This window comes from Danio aesculapii, chromosome 16, assembly GCF_903798145.1.
Source record: "Danio aesculapii chromosome 16, fDanAes4.1, whole genome shotgun sequence".
NCBI classification, from domain to species: domain Eukaryota; kingdom Metazoa; phylum Chordata; class Actinopteri; order Cypriniformes; family Danionidae; genus Danio; species Danio aesculapii.
Window position 1 is genome coordinate 30,488,972 of NC_079450.1, and position 26,028 is coordinate 30,514,999.

The 26,028-nt window shown below is 34.9% G+C and overlaps 1 protein-coding gene across 5 annotated transcripts in view; it reads left to right on the top strand.

Annotated features, from left to right (window-relative positions):
* Nucleotides 1-24,755, top strand: part of dtnbp1a (dystrobrevin binding protein 1a) — a 26,832-nt gene extending 2,077 nt beyond the window's left edge. The window contains exons 3-10 of one of the 5 annotated variants that reach the window (XM_056474852.1): nucleotides 384-434; nucleotides 562-622; nucleotides 705-837; nucleotides 4,758-4,890; nucleotides 5,859-5,881; nucleotides 19,053-19,208; nucleotides 20,588-20,731; nucleotides 23,862-24,755. In XM_056474852.1, coding sequence (XP_056330827.1) covers nucleotides 384-434; nucleotides 562-622; nucleotides 705-837; nucleotides 4,758-4,890; nucleotides 5,859-5,881; nucleotides 19,053-19,208; nucleotides 20,588-20,731; nucleotides 23,862-24,139 — 979 coding nt within the window. In that variant the 3' untranslated portion in view covers nucleotides 24,140-24,755. The remainder of the gene's footprint in view (nucleotides 1-383; nucleotides 435-561; nucleotides 623-704; nucleotides 838-4,757; nucleotides 4,891-5,858; nucleotides 5,882-19,052; nucleotides 19,209-20,587; nucleotides 20,732-23,861) is intronic. The other 4 variants (XM_056474854.1, XM_056474857.1, XM_056474855.1 and 1 more) reach the window with 4 other exon arrangements.
* The last annotated feature ends 1,273 nt before the right edge of the window (nucleotides 24,756-26,028 follow it).

The window sequence follows — 26,028 nt, forward strand, 5'->3', positions numbered from 1 at the left end:
TTTTAAATTATTAGCCCCTTTAAGCTATATATTTTCCGATAGTCTACAGAACAAACCATCATTACACAATAACTTGCCTAATTACCCTAACCTGCCTAGTTAACCTAATTAGCCTAGTTAAGCCTTTAAATGTCACTTTAAGCTGTATAGAAGTGTCTTGACAAATATCTAGTCAAATATTATTTACTGTCATCATGGCAAAGATAAAATAAATCAGTTATTAGAAATGAGTTATTAAAACTATTATGTTTAGAAATGTGTCGAAAAAAATCATCTCTCTGTTAAACAGAAATTGGGGAAAAAAATAAACAGGGGGCCTTATAATTCTGACTTCAACTGTATATAAAAAAACTTGTATATTGATATCTCAAACATTTTTCCAGAAGAGATGAGTACCTTCCCCAATATTCTGCTGGAGTCGAGTTACTCAGTCGGTTAGTCACTTTACTTTTTTTATTAGTGAAATGCCGGCGGTGTCAAGCTGTCAACAAAAATGTTACAGAAATATTTTAAGAAAATATATCAATAAGTGTAATCATGACATGCTTTCTTTTTTACCAGATATGAAGACACATGGGTGGCTCTTCATAAACGGGCTAAAGAGAGTGCTAAGTCTGGTGAAGTAAGTTTACATCTGACTCCGTACAGTCGAATATTTGTAATGCTGTATCTATAACCTGTGTGTTTGTGTGTCTGTCTGTCAGACGGTGGACGGGGAGGTTGTGATGCTGTGCGCACACTGGGAGAAGAGAAGAGGAGCTGTGCTGGAGCTGCAGGAACAACTACAGCAGATCCCAACTTTCCTCTCAGACCTGGAGACCATCACCTCACGTATCGGTGAGACATTCACAAGCAGTCATAACGCATAAGGATTATAATATTCAATGACAAATATTAGTTTTTCATACAGGGATACATTTATATTTCTTGTATTTTAGAATAGTCTGTTATTCATATTATGTTAGTTGTACTAGATATTTAAAGTCTTTTGAATTCAAGTAGGTATCCCTGCAGCCCGGAGACCTCCAAGTGGGAGGGATCACACTGCAAGTAGGTTGGGTGACCTCCAAGTGGGAGGGACTTAAATGCAAGTAGGTTGGGTTTAGGTGGTGTAGGTGGAGAAGATAATAAAGCACATCAGGTTACTGTGAGGTTGAGTTTAGAGTCGGGTTAGGTGTAGACATTCATAAAGCACAATATTGGAGTCTGTGTCATGTACAAGACATTAAATAAATAAAAACTCCAGGTTTTTACAACCCACTTGGAGCTCAAAGGCCCACCCACTTGGAGCTGACTTCGACCTCCGTTAATACCCTTCTCTTTGAGTTCACTTCAAATCTTCCTTTCTGACATATTTCAGGTAAACCTTTATTTATTGAAAATTTGAAGTTTACATAGCCCTTGTTTTGACACATTTTGTAAAAATGTATTTAATTATTCATAAATACAATTGGTGCATTTTTAACCAAGTAAATTTTCATTTTGAAAATAACTAAATTAGATTTTCAACCGTTAATACACCCACAGAAACTGGTATTGCATTACAAAGAAAGAAGAATTTGATTAGAATTTCTTGTAACACCTTAAAATAATGGTCCATTAGTTAAAGGTCCCATGAAGTGCTTTGAAATGTGCGTTTTAATTCGATATTTGACGTAATTTCAACCGAAACACGAAGAGAGGGTGGGACAGTGTAGCTCCCCTTTTTAAAAAACAGCCAATAGCGTTTTGGTTTATCACAGCTCCACCAGTGAGTGTGGTTGAGCACAAGTGCATCAAATGAACAGTGTCTTGAAAGGGGCGGGACATGTCAGATACTAGAGAGCATTTGATTGGTTATGATTTGATGAAAAACTGAAGTATGAGGTGACGAAACCATTGATCCATTTAGGCAGAAGTGACAAACTACAAGCTTTATATGTTTATACAGTTTTATATCTTCCAAGCACGAATTTTGTCACTGTTTTGATAGATATTTTAAAAACTAACAATACTGATACTAACTTCTAAAAACATGAGATCTTAATGTATTTTCATGAGACCTTTATTGTTAATGTATTTACCAATTTGAAATAAGTATGATCAATCTTGTACTGCATTTATTATTCAAAGTTCAGCATTTTTAATGGATTATTAAAATTCAAAGTTGTGCTTGTTATTATTAATGCACTGTGAGTTAACATAAACTAACAATAGACAGCTTTATGTTCATAAACTAACATTGACAGATAGGGGTGGGACAAAATATCAATATGGCGATATATTGTGATATTTTTGGCCACAATTTATTATTAATACTCTAGCATCATGTACCAATATTTATTTAAATGTACAAAGATGTAAAGTAATTCATCAGTCTTGCACTGCAGCCTTTTACTGTTTTGGCTACAGTACACGGAGGGCTAAATAATTTGTACAAAATTGGGAGGCTGCTGCTTTGACTGCTTTAAAGATGTGACCTTTTTAGTCACAAACTACTCTTTGCACATCAGCTTTTTCAAGCTTTTTTGACAGCTGTGCACTTGTGATTCTATCAAATGTGCTGTTAATAAAAAATACCTCCAATAACTTTTGATGCATTTTCCCCTTCATTTACAAATATCATGAAATAATATGGATGTTTTTCTTGTGATATATCAATAAATTGCAGACATTGGGGGCAGAATTATCATGATAATATCATATTTTGAGTTTATCTGGTATTCCTAGTCCTATTATCTAATGAACCATTGTTTTTTAAAGTGCTATATAGTTTTCATTTGTTCTTCATACAGTATGTCATTTATTCAGAAAACCTGAAAGTGCAAGTCATTTCCACTATCTTTATAATACTTTTAAAATTGCGTACTTGCTGTGTCTCATGTAGCCTGAAATGAAGCTTTTACTGTGACAGTAGTGAAATAAGATCACCTTGACTGCCTTTGTAGAGCATTTGTCTGCGCACAATGCTTCACACTCAGTGTGTAACTGCGATATGTGGCGGTAATGAGAGTGATTCCTGTGGTGCTCCATCTGCTGATGTCAGTAGCTGTTGTTCATTTGGTAGCGTTGCACCTATTGGCTTCAGGCATCAGTCTTCTTCACACTTGGCTCCTTTACAAAGTATATTGTGTAGACTGTCTAAACAAAACATAGCCATATAAATGTAATGGTAACTTGTTATATTTTTTCTTTTGTTGTTTCGGATAAAATATATATTTATGTTGTTAGGGCTTATTAAATCATTTTGATCTTAGCAAAAATCACATACATGCATATATCTCATTAAAGTTTTTTTAAGAAGTGTCTTATGTTCTAATTGTCTTGACTGTAAACTAATTCAATTAGAGTTACAAAAAATGTGTTGCATCTAATGCTATTAATTATATAGAGGCCCTTATTACTCATTTTTTGACTTAAAGATCAGGGTGTCCGCTGAGTCTTAAAAAGTCTAAAATTTCAAAAGCAAAATTTTTGGCCATTAAAAGTTTTTAAAAATTCACTGAAATATTGTGTTGTAGGTCATTTTACTTAAATCATTTTACAATAGGTCTTAATTTACCTATGTCCAGGTAAAGCTACCCTATCGGGCCGACACTCAACACATTTTTTTTAAATATATATATTTGGCTATTTTATTGCAAAGAAAACAATTCAAAACAGCTGTTAAGACATGTTTAAAGCAAATTCTCCTAATTAAATTCCCTAATCAGTGAAAGAAAACTAAAGCATGTACCCCTTTACACAATCTTCCATTAATACAAAAACTATTTACAGATGTAACTGGGCCATTAGAAAAAATCCTTAGTGTTTATCCCTGTATAAGTCTAAAATTTAATTCGTAATGGTCTTAAAAGAGTCTTAAAAAGTCTTAAATTTAACTTGAATAAACCTGCATAAACCCTGAAGATTGAAACAGAACCATTTTTATTTTTGTACTCATACATACAGAACAAAGAGAACTTTATCTGTATATTTTAATCATCTGATGGCAAGCTGAATCAGCAGTCATTACTTCAGACATCGTTCAGTCACATCGTTCAACTTCTTATCATAGTCGAAAGCAATTGTGCTGTTTATTTTTCTTTTGGAAAATATATGAGTATTTCTGGATTCTTTGAATTAAACGTTTAAAAGAAAATAGTATGTTGAAAATTTGGAATTTTAAACAGCTTAAATTGGCTTTACTCTAACTTTTTAAATAATTATTTTGCATCCTTGTTTGTTAAAAGTATTACTTTCATTAAAAATAAAAAACACTTTAAAAGTTAAACTTGACTTATGCAAGTCAATGCAAGCTGTCATCTTTCAAATGTTAAATTGAATCCTATTCACATTAATTTGGTATTTAATGTTCTATTCAATGAGGATGTATACAGTGATGTCTTGTATTATATATGCTTATGTTCTCTCCCAAGATTTCACATCTCAAAATCAAATGCACTTTTTATTTTTGCCACATGGTGGCGTTATAAAGCCTTATGTAGTGCTACCTCTGCTGCTTACACATAAACCAAACATTGTGCTTATATGTCAATTTTCATGCACTATTTACCCATTTGAGGTCATTTCATACGGATGAAGTGCATTTTCCTTATTGGAACTGACAAAATGTCACCATAACTTACATTGTAAATCAGCGCTGGAGAAATGATTTATTTATAGTGACCCAATTTGATAAGATGGACTAATTCAAAGAGGCTTTAGCGTTATTTTATACTTTATGTCATTTTCTTTAAGACGTTATAAACCTCTTTACTCTTTCTGTTTTGTCACAGCTCATCTAGAAGCTGACTTTGAGGAGATGGAGAGTCGTCTTGTATATCTGGAGGATTTGTGTGCTCAGTGTGAACATCAGCGCTTTAAGCACTTTCAGATCCTGCAGCTGGAGAACTATAAGAAAAAGAAAAGGTAAATCATATATATTTAAATATAAATGTATTTTAGCCAAAGTTTGTTCTCTTTCATCCTGTTACCTGTCTTATAAACAGCCCTGTGAATGTCAGAAACCCTTTATGTGAGAGATCTGTAAGAAAGACAGAATGGGATTTAGGTGGCACAAGCTACCCAGGCATAAATGCTTTGTTATCATAGCATCAAAGACCCGAATCATGGCAGGCAATTCCCCTTGAGTGCTTGCTCATTCAGAGATGATTCTTCTGAAGGCATGCTGTGATCAGAACATGCACCACTCGCTCCGTTTCATGGTAGTTTGATCAGCTCACAATAACTGCAGAACATGAAGGATCAGTCCATCAAGAGTTTTCCCCTTTAACTTAATGAAAGAACAGGCCAAAGCTTGCAGTTTCGATACCATTTATCACTCTGGTAATGTTGAGAACATATTAGAGCACCAGTATCCAATAAGAGTCTGTGAAACAAGCAATATAACACCTGCTGTTTAGATTGTTCATCATTACAATGAAACTGCACACAGTGTGTTTTGCAGATCTGCACAGAATAACCACATGCACATTCAAGGTAAATACCCGAATGTCCTTGACTCTGTGAAAAGCACAGCCAACATATAAGCTGAAGGGCGGCACGTATATGTTTTGTGTAATCATAAAGGCATCTGTGGTCCTTTTGATGCTGTATGCTCTTTCTGTTTGAGCCTGCAGCAGAATCATACATCTCTGGTTTGCCCAGTGACTTGGAAAGCAGCTGGGCTCAGCTCTCAGTGGCCTTCTCCTTCAGCGTGTGGGTATTCATTAGTACAAACACACAGATGCAAAAGTTGTCAGCGCCAGAGAATCGCCGCAGCCTCTTTATCTCGGGAATCTGTGTCGGTTTTAAACGGGGCAGACTTAATGTGACATCTGGGCGAGATTGTAGTTGACTGTGTATTAATGTGTCTTTCATTTATGTTTTTTTTATAGGAAAGAACTTGAGTCTTGCAAAGGTAAGAAAAAAAATATATAGTTAAATTATTATTTTTTACTCAGAGCTGTGATGAAAAATTGTTTGAGAAATAGATTCTGAATCAATTCTGAGATTTTCTTTTAACAGCAGATGGCGCTCTAGGCTAGTTTTTACCTTACACTTAAACGCTTATGAAGAAAAGCGCTTGTGTGTCATTTAAGTTCGCTTTTATGTCAAGAGATTAATGTAAACACAGCTTACTATGAGCACTCTTGTAATTCTCTTAAACCTTTTTTCATTTTATTAATGATTATTTTGGGTTCAAGTGGTATTTGTAAGGAATTGGATGCAGAATCGATTCAAGAGAGAATAGCAATGCCATTTTTTCTGCTACATTCATTCTTCCATGGTGCCACACTTAAATTCATCCCGCCACAGCTACATTACAGCTTCTCATTCAAAACATTCAGTCGTTGTTTTTTTTTGTTTAAAATAGCGGGGTATAATCGCACCAAAACATATTACAAGGTAAGTGAATTATAACAGCGCAAACTTTTCTGTAATTTGTAGTAGTGCTGTGCGTTATTTGTTTAACCCTTTAAGGTGACTGACTGACTGACTGACTGACAGTAGCAAACACGACGTAGCTTTCAGTTAGGATGAACAATTACCATATTTATACTTTATAGATAGAGGTCTATGGCTCTGCGTACAGTGACTTAATCTTGCTAGAGTTTATAGCCATTTCACTTTACTTCAGGACGCATTAATGCCGCTCTGTATGTCTGTTGGAGACATTCATAAATATTCCTAGCTAATGTAATAAATATTGGAGACATACTTGTTACATAAACACACTAAATCGCACTTCAGCAGCATTTATCTAAGAACGCACAAGAAAATCTGCACTTGGGCAGCGTATATTTGAGGGCGTGCAAGAAGTTTTGTGCACCAACAGAGGAAATCAGTGCACAAACAAAGAGACTCGCATGCTCGTATTACGTAAATGCGATCTCGACTTGTAATACTGCGCTCACAACATTTGTCATTGAAATAACGCCATAGGTAGTTAGAAGATCTGTGTAAAAGGCCTGCCACCACAGCTGGAAACAATCCTAAAGGAAGCACTGAATGCATTTAGAAATTTTCAGAATCAATGCAGAATTGATGTATCTTTTTTCACTTCAGTTCCAATCAGACACCACATGCTAATATACGTACATAAAATATGATATAAAATATATGAATAGTATTTTAATAATTAATTTTCTTAATTTATTATTATTATTTGTCATTCTTATCTTAATTCATTCATATTTGAGGTATTTTTTTGTTGTTGTTGACGAAATGTATAAAGTAATAAATAATTTTATTAACAGAAAAGTGACAGTAAAAAGTTTATAATAAAAAAAGATATTTTAAACTTTTGAGCTATCTATAAATTCAACAATGACTAAAAAGCAATGTATCATGGCTTATACAAACATGTTAAGTAGCACAAATGCTGTCAACACTGATGATAATAATAAAACAGCCCAACATATTTTGCCACAGATCTGCATATTAGATTGTTTTCTGAGGTATCATGTGACAATGCAGATTTAAAGATTATAATTGTAAATGTATTTACCCTATTTGATCAAGTAAATGCAGTCTTGATGCTCATAGTTGGTTTCTACAGTATTAAATATGTAGTGTAATGCTGAACGTGTGTGTCATTTTTAAGAATATATTGCTGTATTGTTTTGAAAAATAGATTTTCTATGTAATTTTTTATTCCAAGCAGTACATTTACATTTTTATATGTTTGTATTTAGCAGATACTTCCACATTTATGAGGAAAACAAGAATAGATTCATTATAAAGAGCTAAACAAACGTGAAAAGTGCTAGTATTAATCCAATTTTTGATGTAAATATCAGTTTCACAATGATATACTTTTTTGATTTCTAGATTAGTTTTTTTGTGTATTATTATATCATTTTATTTACATTGTCAAGCTCTTTTCCTGCTCAACAATGAGAAGAAGTGTAGTAATTACCCAGGCGACACTAATTAACCTGAGGGAGAGAAAAGTGCTCTAGCGAGTGGACACTGCTGTCTTTATTTGGTCTCATGATGCCATTAATTCCACACTGACCTCCGAGGGAGGCTGCCTGCTCCATCTGTTCATATTACCTTCCAGTGAAAATAACATTCACTTTCATCACCATATATCAGTCAGAGATGTTGTTCTAACAGAAAATGCCTTTAGGCCGATGTGCATCATTTGTTCACATATCCATGCTCTTTTTTTATTTCTAGAGAAAATTCAGGTCATAGAGGTAAAAGGTTATTTTGTAATTGATGAAATAGGAAATGTTACGAATAAGGATGATAGCATTCTTTTGTATTCTTTACATTATACCCTACAAGTGTCTTTGTCTCTGCAAAAGTGGTAAAGACTGTTTATAACACTTCCTTTGGTACGTAGGTGGTGTTGCTTGAGATTGGCTTGTCTTTTGTGTGGGCAGCTTGCTTCAAGACTTCACACTTCATACCTGATTATTTATTTATTTTGATTTTGAAATAATTATTTGTGTTTTCATTAATTCCTTTTTCTCATCTGTGAGAAAGGAAGCTGTGGTTTTGTAAATCGTATGTTCAGTGTAAAATGCCACTTGGATGTATGTTTGGTCTGGTTCTCTTGGTTTATTTGGTCCAGACTGAAAAAGAGGAAATGATCTCTTTTGATCTGTCTTTTTTAAAGGCACTTATGTACTTGCATTATTCCAAATGCTTTGAAGAATGTTTACATGCAGAGAAATAAGCAATGTTAACTAGTGAGACTGAGCGTGTCCTCTGTGGCAATGCTAATGACATTATGCATAATCAATTTCTGGTTTGGCTTTATAGAAAACGGGAAAGTAGCAAAGATGCTTTAATATGCTGTGTGTTTTTTATTAAACAGCACAGAGTAGCATTATAACAGAACCCTAAATTGAGGATGATAAAACAGTGCTGCTTCTCCACCTAATCTTGACAGGAAGTACCGTAAGCAGTTGACTGTGGCATAGTAAAAGTTTTGCCGCTTGTGTGCCGTGTTGCAACTGTTTCAGCTGCCTTTCAGCTTAACTCTGCTTCATATTACCGTGATAAGTTTTGAATATTGAGTTCATCCATGAACATGATTTCTGCCCCATATAATGTAATGAAGACGACAACTCCCATGATTCCACATGACTCATTAGTGCTGCACGATACTGCCAAAATATGCGAAATGCCATATTGCTGTTGAGTGTTGCGATAACGATGTTTCTTACAATATAGCTAATTTGCAAAGCACTATATTATCAGGAATTAAAAATACATGAATGATTATACTAATATGAATTCTTATTGGCTGTTGTCATTTCCTCTCCCAGCATTAGTTTTTATTTTTAGCTCTAGATTCAGCCAACTGCACCTACTGGAGAGGCGAAGATGAAAATAGTAAAGGCCCCATCTGATTGGCCAGATTTGGATAGACAACCTATATATACAGCATGTAACTTATTTCAGTTCTCTGTGATATGGCTATTGCATGTACTATCGTCACGATAATGATCATTTTTCGATATATCGTGGAGCCCTTGTTAAAATGGGCAAAACGTTGTTTTGTTGTGAATATGTGCCATCTAGCAGCAGAAAATTGTCCTTGTGTGAAAGTGTTTTGCCCTTGGACTACGCAAACATCCAAAACAATGCTGTGAACTGAACTTGTTTGTTGAATATGTATATGTGTAATAGTATTTTCATTAGCTCAGAACTTGTGAAGTGCTTATAATACACCAGCAGCAGGATTTCCTCCATCATGATATTCTGCATGCAGAAGTATTTTTGATATTGCAACAATGAAAAGAAAGGCTTGGTTTGCTTCAGCATTCTGTCCTTGGTTGCATTCTTTGGTCTGTATTGCATTTATATTTCACTTGAACTATGCTGTAAGGTAGGGCTGTTTGATTCAAAGATTTGTTGGAATTGATCCCTATTACTAGTTCTGGAATCAATTCCTCACTGTTGTTACAATTCTTTTTCCATTCTTCATGTTTCAAACCCCACCGAAAGTAAAAAAGCTAAAAGCAAGCTTAATCCAGCACATAACATGTATTGCATCTGTACCACACTAACACATTGTGTCTTTATGCAAGTGCATAACTGTCAAGTAGAAACTATGCTGAAATAATGGATTACAGCACTGAAAGTAAGAGTGCGCCGTTTATAACATACATCATTTTTGTATCAATCTCTTGTGTGCATTAGGTACAGAAATTAAGTTAAGAACTTAAACAGTTATTACTATTTGGATATTGGTTATCATAGTCATTATTGGATATTTAGATATCAGCTTTCAAAAGCTATTCGATGGTATAAATTAACCGCAGATATGGTTATTCGCACTAATTTATAGGCCTGTCACGATATCTATTTTTTGTTGTCTAATATATTGCACCAAAATATATTGCGATAAACTATATTATTGTCAGTATATGACCAGTTTATGCAACTCATTAAATAATGCCAAATGACAATATAATAACATCACAATGCAAATTCATCCAAAGAACCCCTAATGTTTTATTCTTAATAAATATTTAAGCACTGGAATCAGAATGTGGAAACACATATCCTAAAGAAAAAATAATAATAAATGTTAACAAAAAAAAAGTGCAGGGTAAAGAAGTACCAGAGGCTGTGATATCTGCTACCAGATTTATTTTCAGTTGTCAGACACCCACATGAAAATATACTATAGTAATTTATAGTAAAAACTATAGTGTTGCTAGAATTGGTTTTTATGTGTGGGCGATGTATATTGCATTACCAAAAGTGGTTGAAGTCATGTCCATGTGCTGTGTGATAAGTCAAAATATTGATTATTGTGACAGGCCTACCATTTCATTGAAGTGAACCATCCGAATCTGTATATGATCATAGTGAATCTCTACTAACCATTATTAGCAAAAGAGAGTCAAATTATTATTTCATTCATTCACTCATTTTCTTGTCAGCTTAGTGCCTTTTTTTAATCAGGGGTTGCCACAGCGGAATGAACCGCCACTCCATACAGAAACGCCAACTGATCCAGCCGGGGGTTGAACCAGCTTGCTGTGAGACGATTGTGCTACCCACTGCGCCACCGTGCTGCCCATTATTAATTAGATCTTCTAAAATAAAAAAAGGAGTCGATTGCTCTTATGGAATATTTCTGAATCATTTCTCGATTCTCAACGCCTCAGAGTTGGAATCAACTCCCAGCTCTAGAAGCAGAGCAAAACACTTTTATTACTTGTGTGGTCTGCACCTAAGTTCAGATGGCAGGTTTCACACTTAATCAGCTGAACTGGACTAAAACAGCAATCACATCTGAGATGGTTTTCATCAAACCAAACACAAGAGCCATCACACCCTTAAAATTATCATTGATTGAAATTTTAAAGTAAATTTGCTTCATTGTCAGATTATGGTGTTTTTGGCTCTCACTAACTAATCGTTTTTCATACTAATATCAACATTATTTATGTTTTCCAATTTCCAAATTGTGTAGTTAATTATAAGCGCAGATGAGTGTCCTATAAAGTAGAAGAACTGTGGATTAGTCCCATAGCACAAGGCAAATGCTTCATATAAAACTCTCCAGACTCTCACCCCTATAGCAGGTTTGTGAATGGTACGTTCCCTGCGTTCCTCCTCACTCCAGCTGCATCTGTAGCTCTGTGTCCCTGAGCAGGCGATGTCTCAGCATTCCTGCTCATAGAGGAGCTGCTCATCAGAATACTGTAGCAGGAGAATAGAAGATGTTGGTTTAGCTGCTCCTCAACACTTTGACTGCAGTCTCTGGCTGATCCTTCCTGCTTTCAGCTCATCTGCACTCCTCAAGGAGAAAGACAAAATGTCCACGTCAGGAACTCTGGGCAGCAGCATGAGAGATTCTTGTAGGTTTCCAGGCACTCTTTTTTTTAATTCATTATTTGAATTCAATTTTGTAAGTAGATGGCTATAAGGTTAATTTGATCTGGTGATGTTTTACAGTTCTGCCGGTGTGTCAATGGGTCTGAATTGGTGGTTTGCAGTCATTGTTTGTCATCTTTGGGTTTGGCAGGCTTTAGTAACGGAATTTCAGCGCAGATTAGGATGCCTACTGTGGCTTTTGTGTCTGTATGCCTTTTCATTACCAGCCATCATATTGCAAGCTAATGAACTGCAACGAATTATACTTTCATGAAAGGCTTTAATATGCATCAGGTTAAGAAATTCTGTTGACTTGCTTGTGATGGATTTGAGTTGTTGAACTTATTAACTTTAAGGCTGAGGATATTATTCCTGCTGTGCGGTGTTGAGAGCATCTCCAAAATTTGAATGTGTTAAAGAGCCAAAGTACTGGCTGTTTACTCTACTCTGCTTTCAGTCCCGCATGCCAGTTGGTTAAATTTTGATAAATAGATCAGTTGAATCCCTGTAACCTGTAAAGTTGTTATTAAATATACTAAATACTGCTAAATATATTATGTTATATTTTACTATATATTGGAATAGAACGAGTACAAGTACATGCAAATAAAACTGCTTTTTGTAAGAAAATGTGCATATTTTAGTAACTTGGTACAAGTGATTAAACACAAAGATAGTTTGTTTGGTTTTTAAAAATCTGTTTTGATTTTAATTTTATTAACTTAACTATAGTTTTTGCTATAAAAATTCCCAACATGGTAGCTATTGCATAAAAATATAATAGAGGATAATATAATATGATATAATATAATATAATATAATATAATATAATATAATATAATATAATATAATATAATATAATATAATATAATATAATATTAAAGTTGCTATAGTTTAGTAAAGAGCAGCAAATGGATCTCTCATTTTAATTCAATTTTGTTATGTTTGATGTCAGAGTTGTCACTTTAAGAATGCATAGATCTAAAATGAAAGCATTCGATTACTTTCCTAATTGTTTATGCTCATTTAAGATAAAGTTAGTTATGATTAAATTAAAACATGCCAAGACGGACGTTTCCATACTGTTATGTGTATTTGTCTGTTTGAACACACACCAAAATCCCAAAGTGTCCACTTTCACTCCACTTTAAATCACATGTACAAAAGTCATTTGGGGAACAGTGTCGTTATCACTATGGAGCGTGTTTGGCAATCATCAGTTACATAAATTGGCTGATTTGGAGGTTGCATAGCAAGGGCAAAGATGCATGGATTTAATGGAATGTTGTCATTTTTGTATTCTTTTGAAGGTGCTTTCAAGTCAGAATAAACTAAGAGCATAATTCTCTCAAACAGCTCTTGCAATTATATTACACTTGATATCCTCTCTGTCCTGATGTTACTTCCACTTTATATAGAAATATTAAAAATATGGGGAAATACTTAAACGGACTGATAATGGGTTACAATGGTAAAATACGATAGAATACTGGCAAAAAGTCTAGTGTTGACAGGCATGTGTTACGATATATTATGTTTTTTATTATTTACTCACAAATATAGCACATAAATGGGACCACTTATCTGTCATCATTTTATATTTTATAAATAATTGATCACTTTGTTATATAAAATAAGTAGCTTGTTGTTTTGAACTACTGTAATATTTTTTGCATGACTTTGTGGCAAAAGCAGAACATCTTGAGGTGGTTGTGGTAGCAACTGGTCCAGGAGAGACTGCTGAAACTAGAGCTGCTCTGTACATTTGTGGCTGCCATTCACACATCTAAACCATGCACTGTAGCTAGAGTTGCCTACCATATAGAAACGTTTCACCAGTATATTCAATAGCTGTATTTCCTGATTCGTAACTGTCACTGTTTGCTCTATTTTTTAGAGGGATTTTGCTTGAGCATTCAGGTTTGAAAAAATGCTGTAAGAAAACATTATAATCACACAATCCACAGCCTAGCTCATCACCAGTTCTGATTGACTGTGTTCAGGTGGATGACTGATATTATACGTGATTCTGGGCGCCTGTACTATGTGTTGAGGTGGGTCAGCTCATTAGAATGAGCCATTAGCTTGTCTGACCCACGAGCTGAACCTGCATTCCCATTCATAGCCAGATGCTCAACTGATTAGCTTCAAAATGGATCTGCATTTTCCTATGTTTCTTTTATGCATTTTCTTAATAGAAGATTTATCCACAGCAATCGGATCATGAAGTTGTTGTCGTAGCAGTGGTTCTCTGTGTTGGTCCTAACAAATGTCCATATCGCGTTTCCCTGGTTTCTGAGGATCATGTGAGGAGGACGTGACAAGTGTGATCAGAGCGCCTGAGGCTCATCCTGTGCCGTCATCTATCATTGGCTGTCACACACACACACACAAAATGGAAAATGTGACGAAAGGCTCAGCTTTTTGCAGCAGATTTAGTTCTTTCATGTCGTACCCATGATTTAGTTCCTGTGGACAGGATATCTTTCATGGCGGATGAAGCTCTGTTAGTTTCTCAGTCATAATAATGGCACTGGTTTGGATGACGTAGGCACCCCTTGCACCTCTTGGGCTCTGCTTTCTTTTTTTCTGTCTTATATTAAACCTTAACCTCAAAATTTGTTGAATTGAAAAAAAGTAACTGCATTGATAGGGTAGTGCCTGAACAGGGCTGCGTATTGTTTGGGTTTCTTACAGTACTGGTGTCAGTTTGATACTTTTAAAATCTTACCAGGGGATTTATCAACGCCTGAACCAATATTTAAAAAACTGATGTTGGATGACACTTAAACTACTGTTTGGGAAGAAAATTGTTAAATTGAAGAGTGTATTAAAACAGGATGGTCATGAGTCCATAAAATGTCTTGAAGTACCTGTGAAATAAAAAACCAAACAAACATTTTTAGATGATATAAGCTAGTTTACGCCAAAACAGTTTGCATTAAGAAGATATAAATATCCAAAGCTTGCAGTTTGTCACTGAATAAATGAATCAACTTTTTATTTATTTATTTTTAACGTCATTTCATTCTTCAGATTTTCATTATATCTTCTAACCAATCAAATGCTCTCCAGTATCTGGCATGTCTTGCCCCTTTCAAGAGACCCCTGCTCCTCCATGTTACCCAGCTTCATTGTGATTGACCCAATAACGGTTAGCAATCATTAGATGAAAACTAGCAAGTTGTGCTCCTAAAGCACAAGAGAAGCACAGCATTTCTGTTATGCTTTATTTGTTTTAGCAAATGCTATTATCACTCCAGCTCCAGCTTCTTCAGCATGACAAGAATGAGCTAGTTTTTACAAATATTTAAAATATGTGGCTAAGAAATAACTTTTTTTTTGGTTGTGAGACCAGAGAAAATTTTCACAAGGCACATAAAAATCAGACTGGGACAGTAGAAAAAAAGTCCACAGTATTGAGCATGTGTATTACAGCTTTTGGGGGTCTTAAATTTCATACAAGTTGGCAATAAAGCTGGAAATTGTTTTTGAATATACATTTAAAGGCCTGGATACAGCAAGCCTTCGGCAGAAGAGAGTGCTCTAATTGGTTATTCAGCAACAAATCAGGGCACAAGAACAAAAACTGAAGTAACATAGCAAGTAAGCGATTCAAGTCAAGATGGAACACAAAGAGGTTGACTGTAATTTTGCTACGTTTCTCAAATATGTTCAAACAACATGGATTATTAGATTATCAGACATATTTGCACGAGCAAATCCCTCTGTGGGGACTGACAAGTACTGTGGTAATGGTACTAAATCCTGCTTTTTTTTTGCATGTTTTGCACGTGTGCGTCAGAAACAAGGTTTTAATAGTTTTGGAATTTTCAGTTTTTAATTTTTTGGAAGTTTTAGTTTTTATTTGGTTTTGACTTTTTGTTTTCAAATTCAGTTAGATTTAATTAGTTTTTAGATGTACATTTAGTAGTTTTTATTACTTTTATATTTTGAAATTGCTTAGTTTGTTTAGTTTTTATTCATTACAGTATTAGTTTTTGTTTGTATTTTTTTGTTTGTAAGTTAGGATATTTGTTAGGTGCAAGATTCAAAATCATCAGAATAAATATACGATCAAACACCTGGCAGCGCGAAGTATATAGATTTACTTCTCAAACGCTTACAGTATGCATTACATGTAAATACATTTACAAAGATGAAAACAAAAGACATTTTTGCTATAATTTTACTTAGTTTTAGTTCGTTTTGTATGTACATAATACAGTTTCTCTTAGTTCTATTTTTTTAAACTGTTTTAATTCAGTTAACGAAAAATATTTTTTCAACTTTAGTTTTCGTTTTTAGTTCGTTTTCATTAACTATAATAACCTGCTCAGAAAGTCGGTAACAGATTACTGGCCCCCTGCTTTCTCATGCAGGCGCAGAACACACACTCTCGAATCAGTGTGCTTCTGTCACTTTGGTGTGTTCATGGGCAGTTTTTTGGTTCAGATGGAACAAAATGTGAGCCAATGCGAAGCCACAACACAGTTTTTCGTTGCCGCTAGTTGTTTGGGTGCTGTCCTTTAAACTCAGACCTACACTCTGAAATTAAATCTACCTGTCATCTACTATCAATCCAATATTTACTATTAACATTAAATTAGCATAAAAACAAAGCACTGGGATTACTCCTAAAACAGGTAGTATTATTACTGCAAAGAAGCCAGATAATAATAATCCTGCTGTGAAATATGGAATTGACAAGCGTGAGAGATTTGACAGGCGGCGCCAGAGCGGTGTGCCAACCTGATATCAATGCTAAACTAATGTGATGAAAATGCATGCATATCCAGTTCATTTTAAATCTGCTTGCATCAACTTCATTTACATACAGGATTTTGCAAGGCTAATATTGTGCTGAAATGGACAACAATAGTTTCCTAGCGAGCTTGCTCACAGTCCGCCCAGAGCATTTATAAACCGATACTTAACAAACATCTGTTGAAAAAGAATATGTGACAGGACTGTGGTTAAAGCCGCTTCCTAATAACAGAGTTGAACTTCACAGCTTTGTCAATGGACTTTTATTCCTCAAACAATACACAGGAGGATTATGATCCATTGAAGTTTTGTCTTGATGTGCATAATTGCATGTGTTTTTTCCACATTTTTGGGGGGGTTTGTTCTGAATGTTGTATTATATGATGTGGCTTGTTTAGCTCTGACAGGATGTTTGAAGCATATCTATTTAAGCACACAAACACCACAGAAACTGACATTCAAGTAGCACAGACAGACTTCCTGCTTTTCAGAGAAGAATCTGCACTTCCTGTGAATTTCATTGTGCATCTCGTGTCACTCGCAGTCGTATGAAGCACACCCACTCTTGTGCCGCTCACACAAAAGAAGCGTTTCTTCATTCTCTGCCAACTCGTCTAGAAGAACATCACGTTCTGTGGTAAGACAGCAGGCTGGTAGATGATTGTTTAGGATCTGATTCTTTGTTGGGAGCAGAATCATGTAAGAAAATGATATCTTGACGTTCAGGTGTCAGAGGTGTGTTAGATTTTTACAGGTTAGTCTTGGGAAGTGCAGATGGTACAAAATGCAGAGATCCTTCTTTCAATTTAAACTTGTTTTATAGAAGCAACTGGTATTAAGACCATGCACATGTTGCAATAGTGTTTTTCCAAGTGTGTGAATGTTTAGCTGTGTTATAAACAAGAAGCATGTAAATATGCTATAATTCAGTATTAGAAACCAGTCGTAATATATAGAAATATCAATCATTTTGATTGATAAAATGTATTGCACTGGTATATTTGTAGGGATAGCCAACAATACATTTTAGAAATCATTTTATACATTTTTCTTCTATGCCAAATATCATTAGAAGATTAATTAAAGATCATCTTCTATGAAGGTATTTTTAACTTAAATTCGTAACAATGCGTATTACTAATACAATTTGTTTGTTTAGCTTTAAAGGCGATTTTTATTTATTTATTTTTTTCTAAATATTTAGATTTTTTTTTTCTGGCGACCCCAGATTAGTAAAGGGACTAAGCCAAAAAGAAAATGAATGAATGATGCACAGCTAATGTTTCTTTCCATACCGTAAAACTTCCAGTAAACAGTCAATGTGACTTTTTTTTTTCAATTTTATACGGTTCCTTTTACAGCATCGATGTTGTAATGTAATTAAAATATAATCTGTTAAATAGACTTCAGCATTTGTTTAGTTGTTCAAGTGTAAAACGAGATGAGAAGCCGTTTACACGCAAACTCTTCACAGAAATGCCAACTGGCTCAGCCAGTTCTCAAACAAGCGACCTTCTTGCTGTGAGGTGACAGGGCTAACCATTGAGCCTCCGTGTTGCCTGCGGTTATTTTATTGGCTTGTTTTTTTATCAATCTAATTTAACTTGCTAAAATAAATGTAAAAAGTCAGACAAAATTATTTCATATTATTTAATTACATAATAAATAAATATTCTTAAATAACAAATTTGGGAAATCCCGAAAAACTCTTATTAATATAAGTCTTTGATCGTTGGTTTGACATGTTCACTGAGAGCCGCTTAATGAGCCTTTAGATCAAATGTTCCTTCTGATGAAGTTCTGTCAGTGTTTATTTATTTATTCATATATTTATTCATTTAGCTTTATTTTAAGATCCTAAGACGAGCGTCAAACCAAGAACCACTAGGGGCGCCAAATCTGATGATGCAGTCAATCACTGCAGGGAGATGTCAAAACAGCGTTTTTCATAGTTTTATTATTTAGGCATGTTGAGAGCAAACTTGCTGCTAAAGTACAGATTGTTTGTTTGCTGTGAGGTATCATTTCAGAATGTGGGTTATTGGGTGGATGAAGTCAAACTCCAGCTGAATTCTTTTTTAGTGTGCAACTAAAATTGACATTATGACTATTGAGATCGTACAGTGTGACATGAGGATCAGGAACCAACTCATCAAATTCATGAATCAATTAATCAAAGAAACCACAGTGTGAGCTGGGCTTTAGGATATTAAAAGTGCCAGTGTTACTTATGTGTTTACTTATGTGTTTACTCAGTGTTTACTTGTGGTCACGATGTACTGTTTTATGTCATATGTTGTGAAAATGACATTATAAATTGCTTTAAGAAACTGCTATGTTTCTACATTGCCTCTCTGAGGGTTTAATCCACTCCACTTCCCTTTCCATCCCCCATCTCTCTCTCTCTCTCTGTTTCTTTTTTTTTTTTCCTCTGTCATTTAGTAACGTACTTGGTGTTTTATGTCTGTGTTTAGCGGAGCTCGATGCAGAACATGCCCAGAAAGTGCTGGAGATGGAGCATGCGCAGCAGGTCAAGCTAAAGGAGCGACAGAAGTACTTTGAAGAGGCGTTTCAGCAAGACATGGAGCAGTACCTCTCCACAGGATACCTGCAGATCACCGACAGGAGAGGTCAGTTTCTCATTTGAGAACAACTACTTTCACACACATACTGTACCTGTTCAGTTGCATGACATTGGATGTAATGCTCTCCATAACTCTTTTCACTTATAATGTATTTTCTGCTTTAGCTTCCTGTATTTGAGCTATTTGACATGGATGATACTGATCAATGTTTTAGACTTCAAAATGTAATTTCTTTCATAATAAAAGAGCAGCAAATTAGTTTAAACGTCAGTCTATATGATGTGCTGCTTAAGGCGGCGTCTTTCCTACATGAATATTTAAACAGACCGTGTTAAATGGGAGGTTAAAGAGCTTCTGTGAGAATGCCGATGGTAAACTGATGGTCTTTTCTTTCCGCTCTTTTTCCTTAATGCTGCCCTGATGTGTGAGGTATGCTTTCCCATGGTCCTCTATTCTTCAGGACATCTCTGTTCTATTCTGATCCGTCCATCTGTCAGTCTATTAAAGGGGCTACATGTTTGAATTTTCATTTATTAATGACGTAAAAGGTGATTTCCTAAGTTGAAAGTCTACATAACCTGATATTTAAACAACAAATGAATTGCTGGGAAAATGTAAATGATGTGACGTGTATGTGCACTCCTGAGAGCCTTTCTTTTCCTCTGTCACACATGAAACGAAGGGTTAAACAGTGGTCAGGGTAATTCAGAAAGTCATGTAAAGAAAAGCGGTTCATTTAAACTAAAGTCTTCTGTGTTTTTTCATCATTTTAATTTACTTATCAGACTTTCACCCACCTCGTAAAAATTAATGTTATGAAACCCCAACATGGTGCGGCTACATATCAACTTCGATATAAAACAGCCCTGGGAGTGAGTTAGTAAGTAGCGAACTTTCAGCCGGTAAATTGCTGAGCTGCTGCAAACACAACCACTTTGCAATAATCAGATGCTGCCTTAAAGGGATAGTTCACCCAAAGGGGAAGGTATTTTACTTTTCCTCCAAATATTCTAATCCTGTTTGCGTTTCTTATTTCTGTTGAACAGAAAACAGGATATTCTGAAGAATGTAGAAAAAGTAGCTATTAACTTCCATGGTATTTTTGTCCTCTCTATGTATGTTAATTGCTGCTTTTTTCCAACATTCTTCAGATTATATTGTTTTGTGCTCAACAGAAGAAATATTATAAGTTTAGCATCACTTGAGTGTGAGTAAATGCTGAGAAATATTTCAGTTTTGGGTGAACTATCCCTTTAAAGTGCATTAAGTTGCAGGCTGCAGTTCACCTCACAGCCACTGGTGTCGCTAATAATAAGGGTTTCTGAATTCTACACGTATCCCCTTTAATTGTATTGCGAGTTGTTTCTGTGGATTTGAACTGTATGGAGGAGAAAGAAGTGATTGTGTGTTTGGTTCTCGGGCAGATCCATTAGGCAGTATGTCCTCAATGGAGGTGAACGTTGACCTGCTGGAGCAAATGGACCTGACAGACGTGTCTGACCATGAGGCTCTGGATGTTTTCCTCAGCTCTGTAGGGGAAGAGAGCAGCACTGTGTCTCCTGATGCAGGTTTGTCTTTGGCTTTATTGCATTTTCATTTCAGTTTTTTTTGTTTATTCTGGTGTTTTTGCTCTGTGTTTCTTTCTACTTTTGAAGACACAAAAAGTTTTTTGAAGAATGCTGGTTGATAGGATACATTGACTTCCATTATTTTTTTCAAGCTTTGAAAGTCAGTGGGTGCCATCAACCAGCATTTTTTTTGACCAAACCGAATGATCTTCTTTATTGATTTTGGAAGAAACCAGGGTGTCCAAAGGGTCTTAAAGTCTTAAAATGTCTTACATTTCAAAATCTAAATTTTAGTCCTTAAAGAGTCTTAAATTCACTGAAATATTGTCACTGAAATATTTAAGTTATCCAATCCAAACAATAAATCTCAACAATAAAACTTTTAGCAAAACTATTTATTATAACTTATTATAACAGTCTGTTGTGCATACATACATTTAGTTTAAGTTTTTTAAGAGTTTTTTATAGTTGTGTTGAAAAAAATTTGAATGTAAACCACTAGTGTCTGCTTGTTTTGACACATTATTAAGTATTATTTATTAAGAAATAAGTTATTAGAATAATTTATTGATGGGACCATAAGTTAGCGTTTAGCCCTATTCATTAATTCTTGATGGTGTTAAAAGGTCTTAAAAAGTGTTACGTTTGACTTTGTGAAACCTGTAGAAACCCTGGAGACTCATAAAGGTTTAAAACCACATGAAACAGAGCAAACGATAAGTTAATTAGAATTTTTGTGTTAACTATCATAAATGTATTGTAAATGTGATTAAAATGATTGTGGTAATTCTTAAACAGATAATAACAACATATTTGTATAACAGTTGTTATAGAAAATAAAAATGATTATAATTATTAAATACATTGAAACTAATATAAGAAACTTTATATTTCAATGTAGTGATTATTTCATTATTGACAATAAATGTTAGTTGCTACATTACTGTTAATATTAATAACAATAATTATAAATATTTAAAACACAATTAATATATAATGTGTTTTACAGGTCAGTTAAATTATGATTTAATTCTTTTATCATTTGATTTATAGCACCGTCTGGTGAACACAAAAACAGCCAGACACAGGAAAAGTTTCAATCCTTAGGCCATCTACCTCATGAACAGTTAAATATCCCCCTACTGTGCCATGAACGTGTGCAATACTTTCTCACGCAGCACCTTATAACAATATACAATGCAGAACTTTCTCCATTCGCATTTGTACACAGCACCTTATAACTAGAATAATCATAACAAATCTGTACATACAATTCAACATCCTGAGCTTTTTGACTTATTGCATCTCTTTAATGTTTATCGTCTTATTTCATATTTATTTTGTGTTGTCACTTGACGCTGGCAGCTTCTGTAACCAAAACAAATTCCTTATATATATGTGTGTGTGTGTGTGTGTGTGTGTGTGTGTGTGTGTGTGTGTGTGTGTGTGTGTGTGTGTGTGTAAGCTCACTTGGCAATAAAACAGATTCTGATTCTGATAAAATGAATGATTAAATAAAAATTGTGTATATATATAACAGAAATAATGTTTTTTTTTCTCTAAAATTTGATTTTCCTATTTTTAATTCATAATTAATAATAATAAAAGCACATGCAGTTTTATGGCTGGTTTAAAACACATATACTAATATGAATTATTCTCAAGTCACCAGCAGGTGTGGAATCAGGCACTACGTGTATATAAATCCTTTTCTCATTACTGCAAAAAACTCCCTGCAAATCGAGATATATCCAGCTGCAGAACCGCAGAACCACACACGTTTCAGGCACACACAATCTAGCACACACGATTTAGGCAAACCATATATGGTACCTAACTAACTCCTTAGCATTATCGCCACCTATTGAATTTCACAAATATGGTTTCCTATTTCAGTCATTATTATTATATCATAACGATCATTTTAACATCTCTGTAGTTTCTGAACTCAAATTATGTAAATAAAAATAATTGGTTAAAGACACTTATGACTTTGTTCACGTGTCCACATGCACAAAGAAAACACAATAGACCGTCTAATTGTAGGATTAAGTGTAATAAACTAATTCAGGATCTTAGTATTATCATACTTGGTTAAAATCACTTTGTTGTAAAATATAAAAAGCAAACAATAATGTCAAATTAAAATAAATTACTAAAGTTAATCATTCAAACAATATATAATATAGTTATAAACTGATTATCTTATCTGATTATCTGATTATAAACTACTATCTTTTACTAAACTGTCACAGCTGTTAGTTATTTTTTATATATATATATATATATATATATATATATATATATATATATATATATATATACACTTATTATTATTTTTTTAATTAAATATTAATAGTTCATTTGTTTCTATTGCTAAATTTTGGTTTAAAAACAATATATTGCTCACTATAAATTACTACAGTATTTTATGTGGGAAATCATTAATTAAAAAGTTATTAGAAAATTAAGCAAATACACTATTAAATCGCTTGAGTAAAATATTAATATAGTGTTATTCATTTATTACATGTAAAAGATTTTTATTACATATAAAATGTATTATTGCCTATATTAACTTGCTATTATTTCCTTCATTATAAATGAATCCATTATATAAATTAAACCTGTCCAATTTAGATCGTTCAGCAAGGCCAGCAAACGAGTATCTGCCATACTGACTCTGTCAGATAATAAGACTGATCATCTATGATGACTGACAGAAAACTGTTCAGTCTATTATATTGAATGGCGATCGGAAACAACGTTACCCCCATTCGCCCGTCTCGATCGCAATATTTGTGAAATAAAGTAAACACTATTGTTTACTGTGTACAATATTTATTAACCATATTTATCAAAATATATCGATGACGATGTCCAAGAAGACGTTAATACCATTTACATCTGTCGTAACCGTATATGGTTTGCCTAGATTGTGTGTGCCAGATTGTGTGTGCCTAAAACGTGTGTGGTTCTGCGGGCCTGCAGCTGGATATTATTGTGCAAATCAGAAGAGAAAGTGTCCAGATATTATTTTAGCGCTGGAATGACTGATCACTCCAGGACTAATCAATATTCAGAAATCGATCACATGCTTAATTCCCCCTCACTTGTCCTGTGTGTCCAGCAGGAGGCCCTTCTCTAGAGCCCGGCTCATCTCCATCTGACATCAGCCTGAAGGTGCCCACACAGAGCGAGCTCCGGCACATCTCCTCCATCTCCTCGTCCTGCACCGACACGGTCAGCGGCACCACCGAGGGTCCAGACGAAGAGGAGAGCAGCAGCGGAGACTCACCGCTGGTCCAGTCCGACGAGGAGGAGGTACACGCTGACACTGCCCTCATGGGCCTCCCCGAAACAGAGCAGCTCAAAAGCTCAGACGACAGCGACACACAGGCCCCCTAGTGGCCACCCAGAGGAAACGCAATCAGTCCTGTTGCCTTTCTGGGGACGAAAACCTGCTTTACTTCAGGGTCCCGAGTGCTGAAGGCCAGCAGGACGCTTCTTCATGGCTGTGTGCGATGACACTTTTGGAGCTGTTTGAGCTCATCAGACTGTTAGCACTGTGATTTTTGCTTTCGTTTTTCCAGCACAGAACAAAATCAACATGTTTTTAAAGAGATAGTTCAACCAAAAATGAAAATTGCCATCATTTAGTCTTCCTCCAAAACAGGCTTCTGTGGAACACAAAAGAAGATATTTTGAAGAATGTTTTGTGGTACTTTTTTTTTCCATTTACTACAGACATCAATGACTATTGGTCATTAAAATATCTTTATTTTTGTTCTACAGAAACTCATAAATGTTTAGAAGCACTTGAGGGCGAGTAAATGTTCATCTTTTTGTGAACTATCCCTTTAAAATGACCTGACAAATCATAACTATATTGAAAAGAAAGATTTTACAGCGCTCCTGCTAATATAACACATGTATGTTGCATGACATTTGTAATGCGGAGCTCATTTTTGCATACACTGAGCTGACGGGAAGACTCCGAAATAAAATATCAGTTGAAATAAGAGTCAATAGATAGCTCTGGTGTAGGATTGATATTTCAAATCAGCAATCTATAGAGAAAATATCTTCCTCTGAAGATTTTGCTCCGAGTCTGTGGGATAAAAATAGCGGAGAACATTTGGACCATCTGTGGTGCTGATTTTAAAAGCTCCCCGTAAAGCAAGCTGTTGCTCTGAAACCTTGCTACCTCTAGGGGGGGAAAAAACACACTGACTGCAATGAAAGGAAGACATTAGGTACATGTTTTGGAAGGATTGACAAGTGATTTATTTATTAAAACAAAAATATACAAACCTGAAAAATAAAAAGTAACCAAAAAGATCTCCACTGGACTGGAGGACTGAGTAACAGTGCATATAAATAAACAGTACAAGGATCAGGAGTATTACTGTATAAAATAGGGTGAAGGGGATAACAAAGAAACCCAAAAAAAAAAAAAGATTTAAGGCCATAAAAAGTATACAAGCACATTTTGCAAACACTGTTGAGTTTTTTTGTGTTTTTAAACCTTAAATACAAGTCAGTCATTTGGAAAGGGGCGACTATCGTGTCTGATTACAAGACTTTGATACAGTCAGTGCAATGGGTAAGCTAGACTACATTACTTTACTTTTGGGTAAAAGATTTTGCTTTCGAATAAAAAAAGTAAAGCTAAAAAACTAGGGATCACCACTATGACATACTTCTCAGTGATTTAAGCAGCACTTATTTTTTTATGTATGTTTTATTTTCGTAGCAACCCTGTTCACATCTAATTTATATACGGATGAAGAAACCAATGTAGAAGTAAGGCTTTTTCTTCATCTTAAAAAACTTTGTCATCCAAACCCCTAGAGACCCGAACTCAAAGGCTCAATTTGAACATTTTACTGGCATAGAAACAGATTTGGGGCTTTTCTGTTTGCTTTTAGTGTTTAGCGGTTATATTCTATGAAAACAAATAAAAGAATTGTTCAGGAAACGCTGGAAACCGATTACAAATATAAAGTCTGGGGGGACAAAAATGTGTGGGATAAAAGGGAAAGTGCATTTACAATTGAGAGAGTCACGATTAAAAACAGGTACAAATTGCCCTCGGCGTCAAACGGTTTTCGCGGAAAGGCCTCAAAATGTGCTTTTAAAAGTGGGGAGCTCCTAGTGTACTTACACAAGGCCTTGAAACCTCCAGGTGTGGGATTTTTGCAGTCAGGAATATCGAAGACGTGTCAGATCTACACACAAGTGTCTGACGCTCTTTTTGCAGCTGGAGAACTGAATGCCAGTAAGTACAATATGTG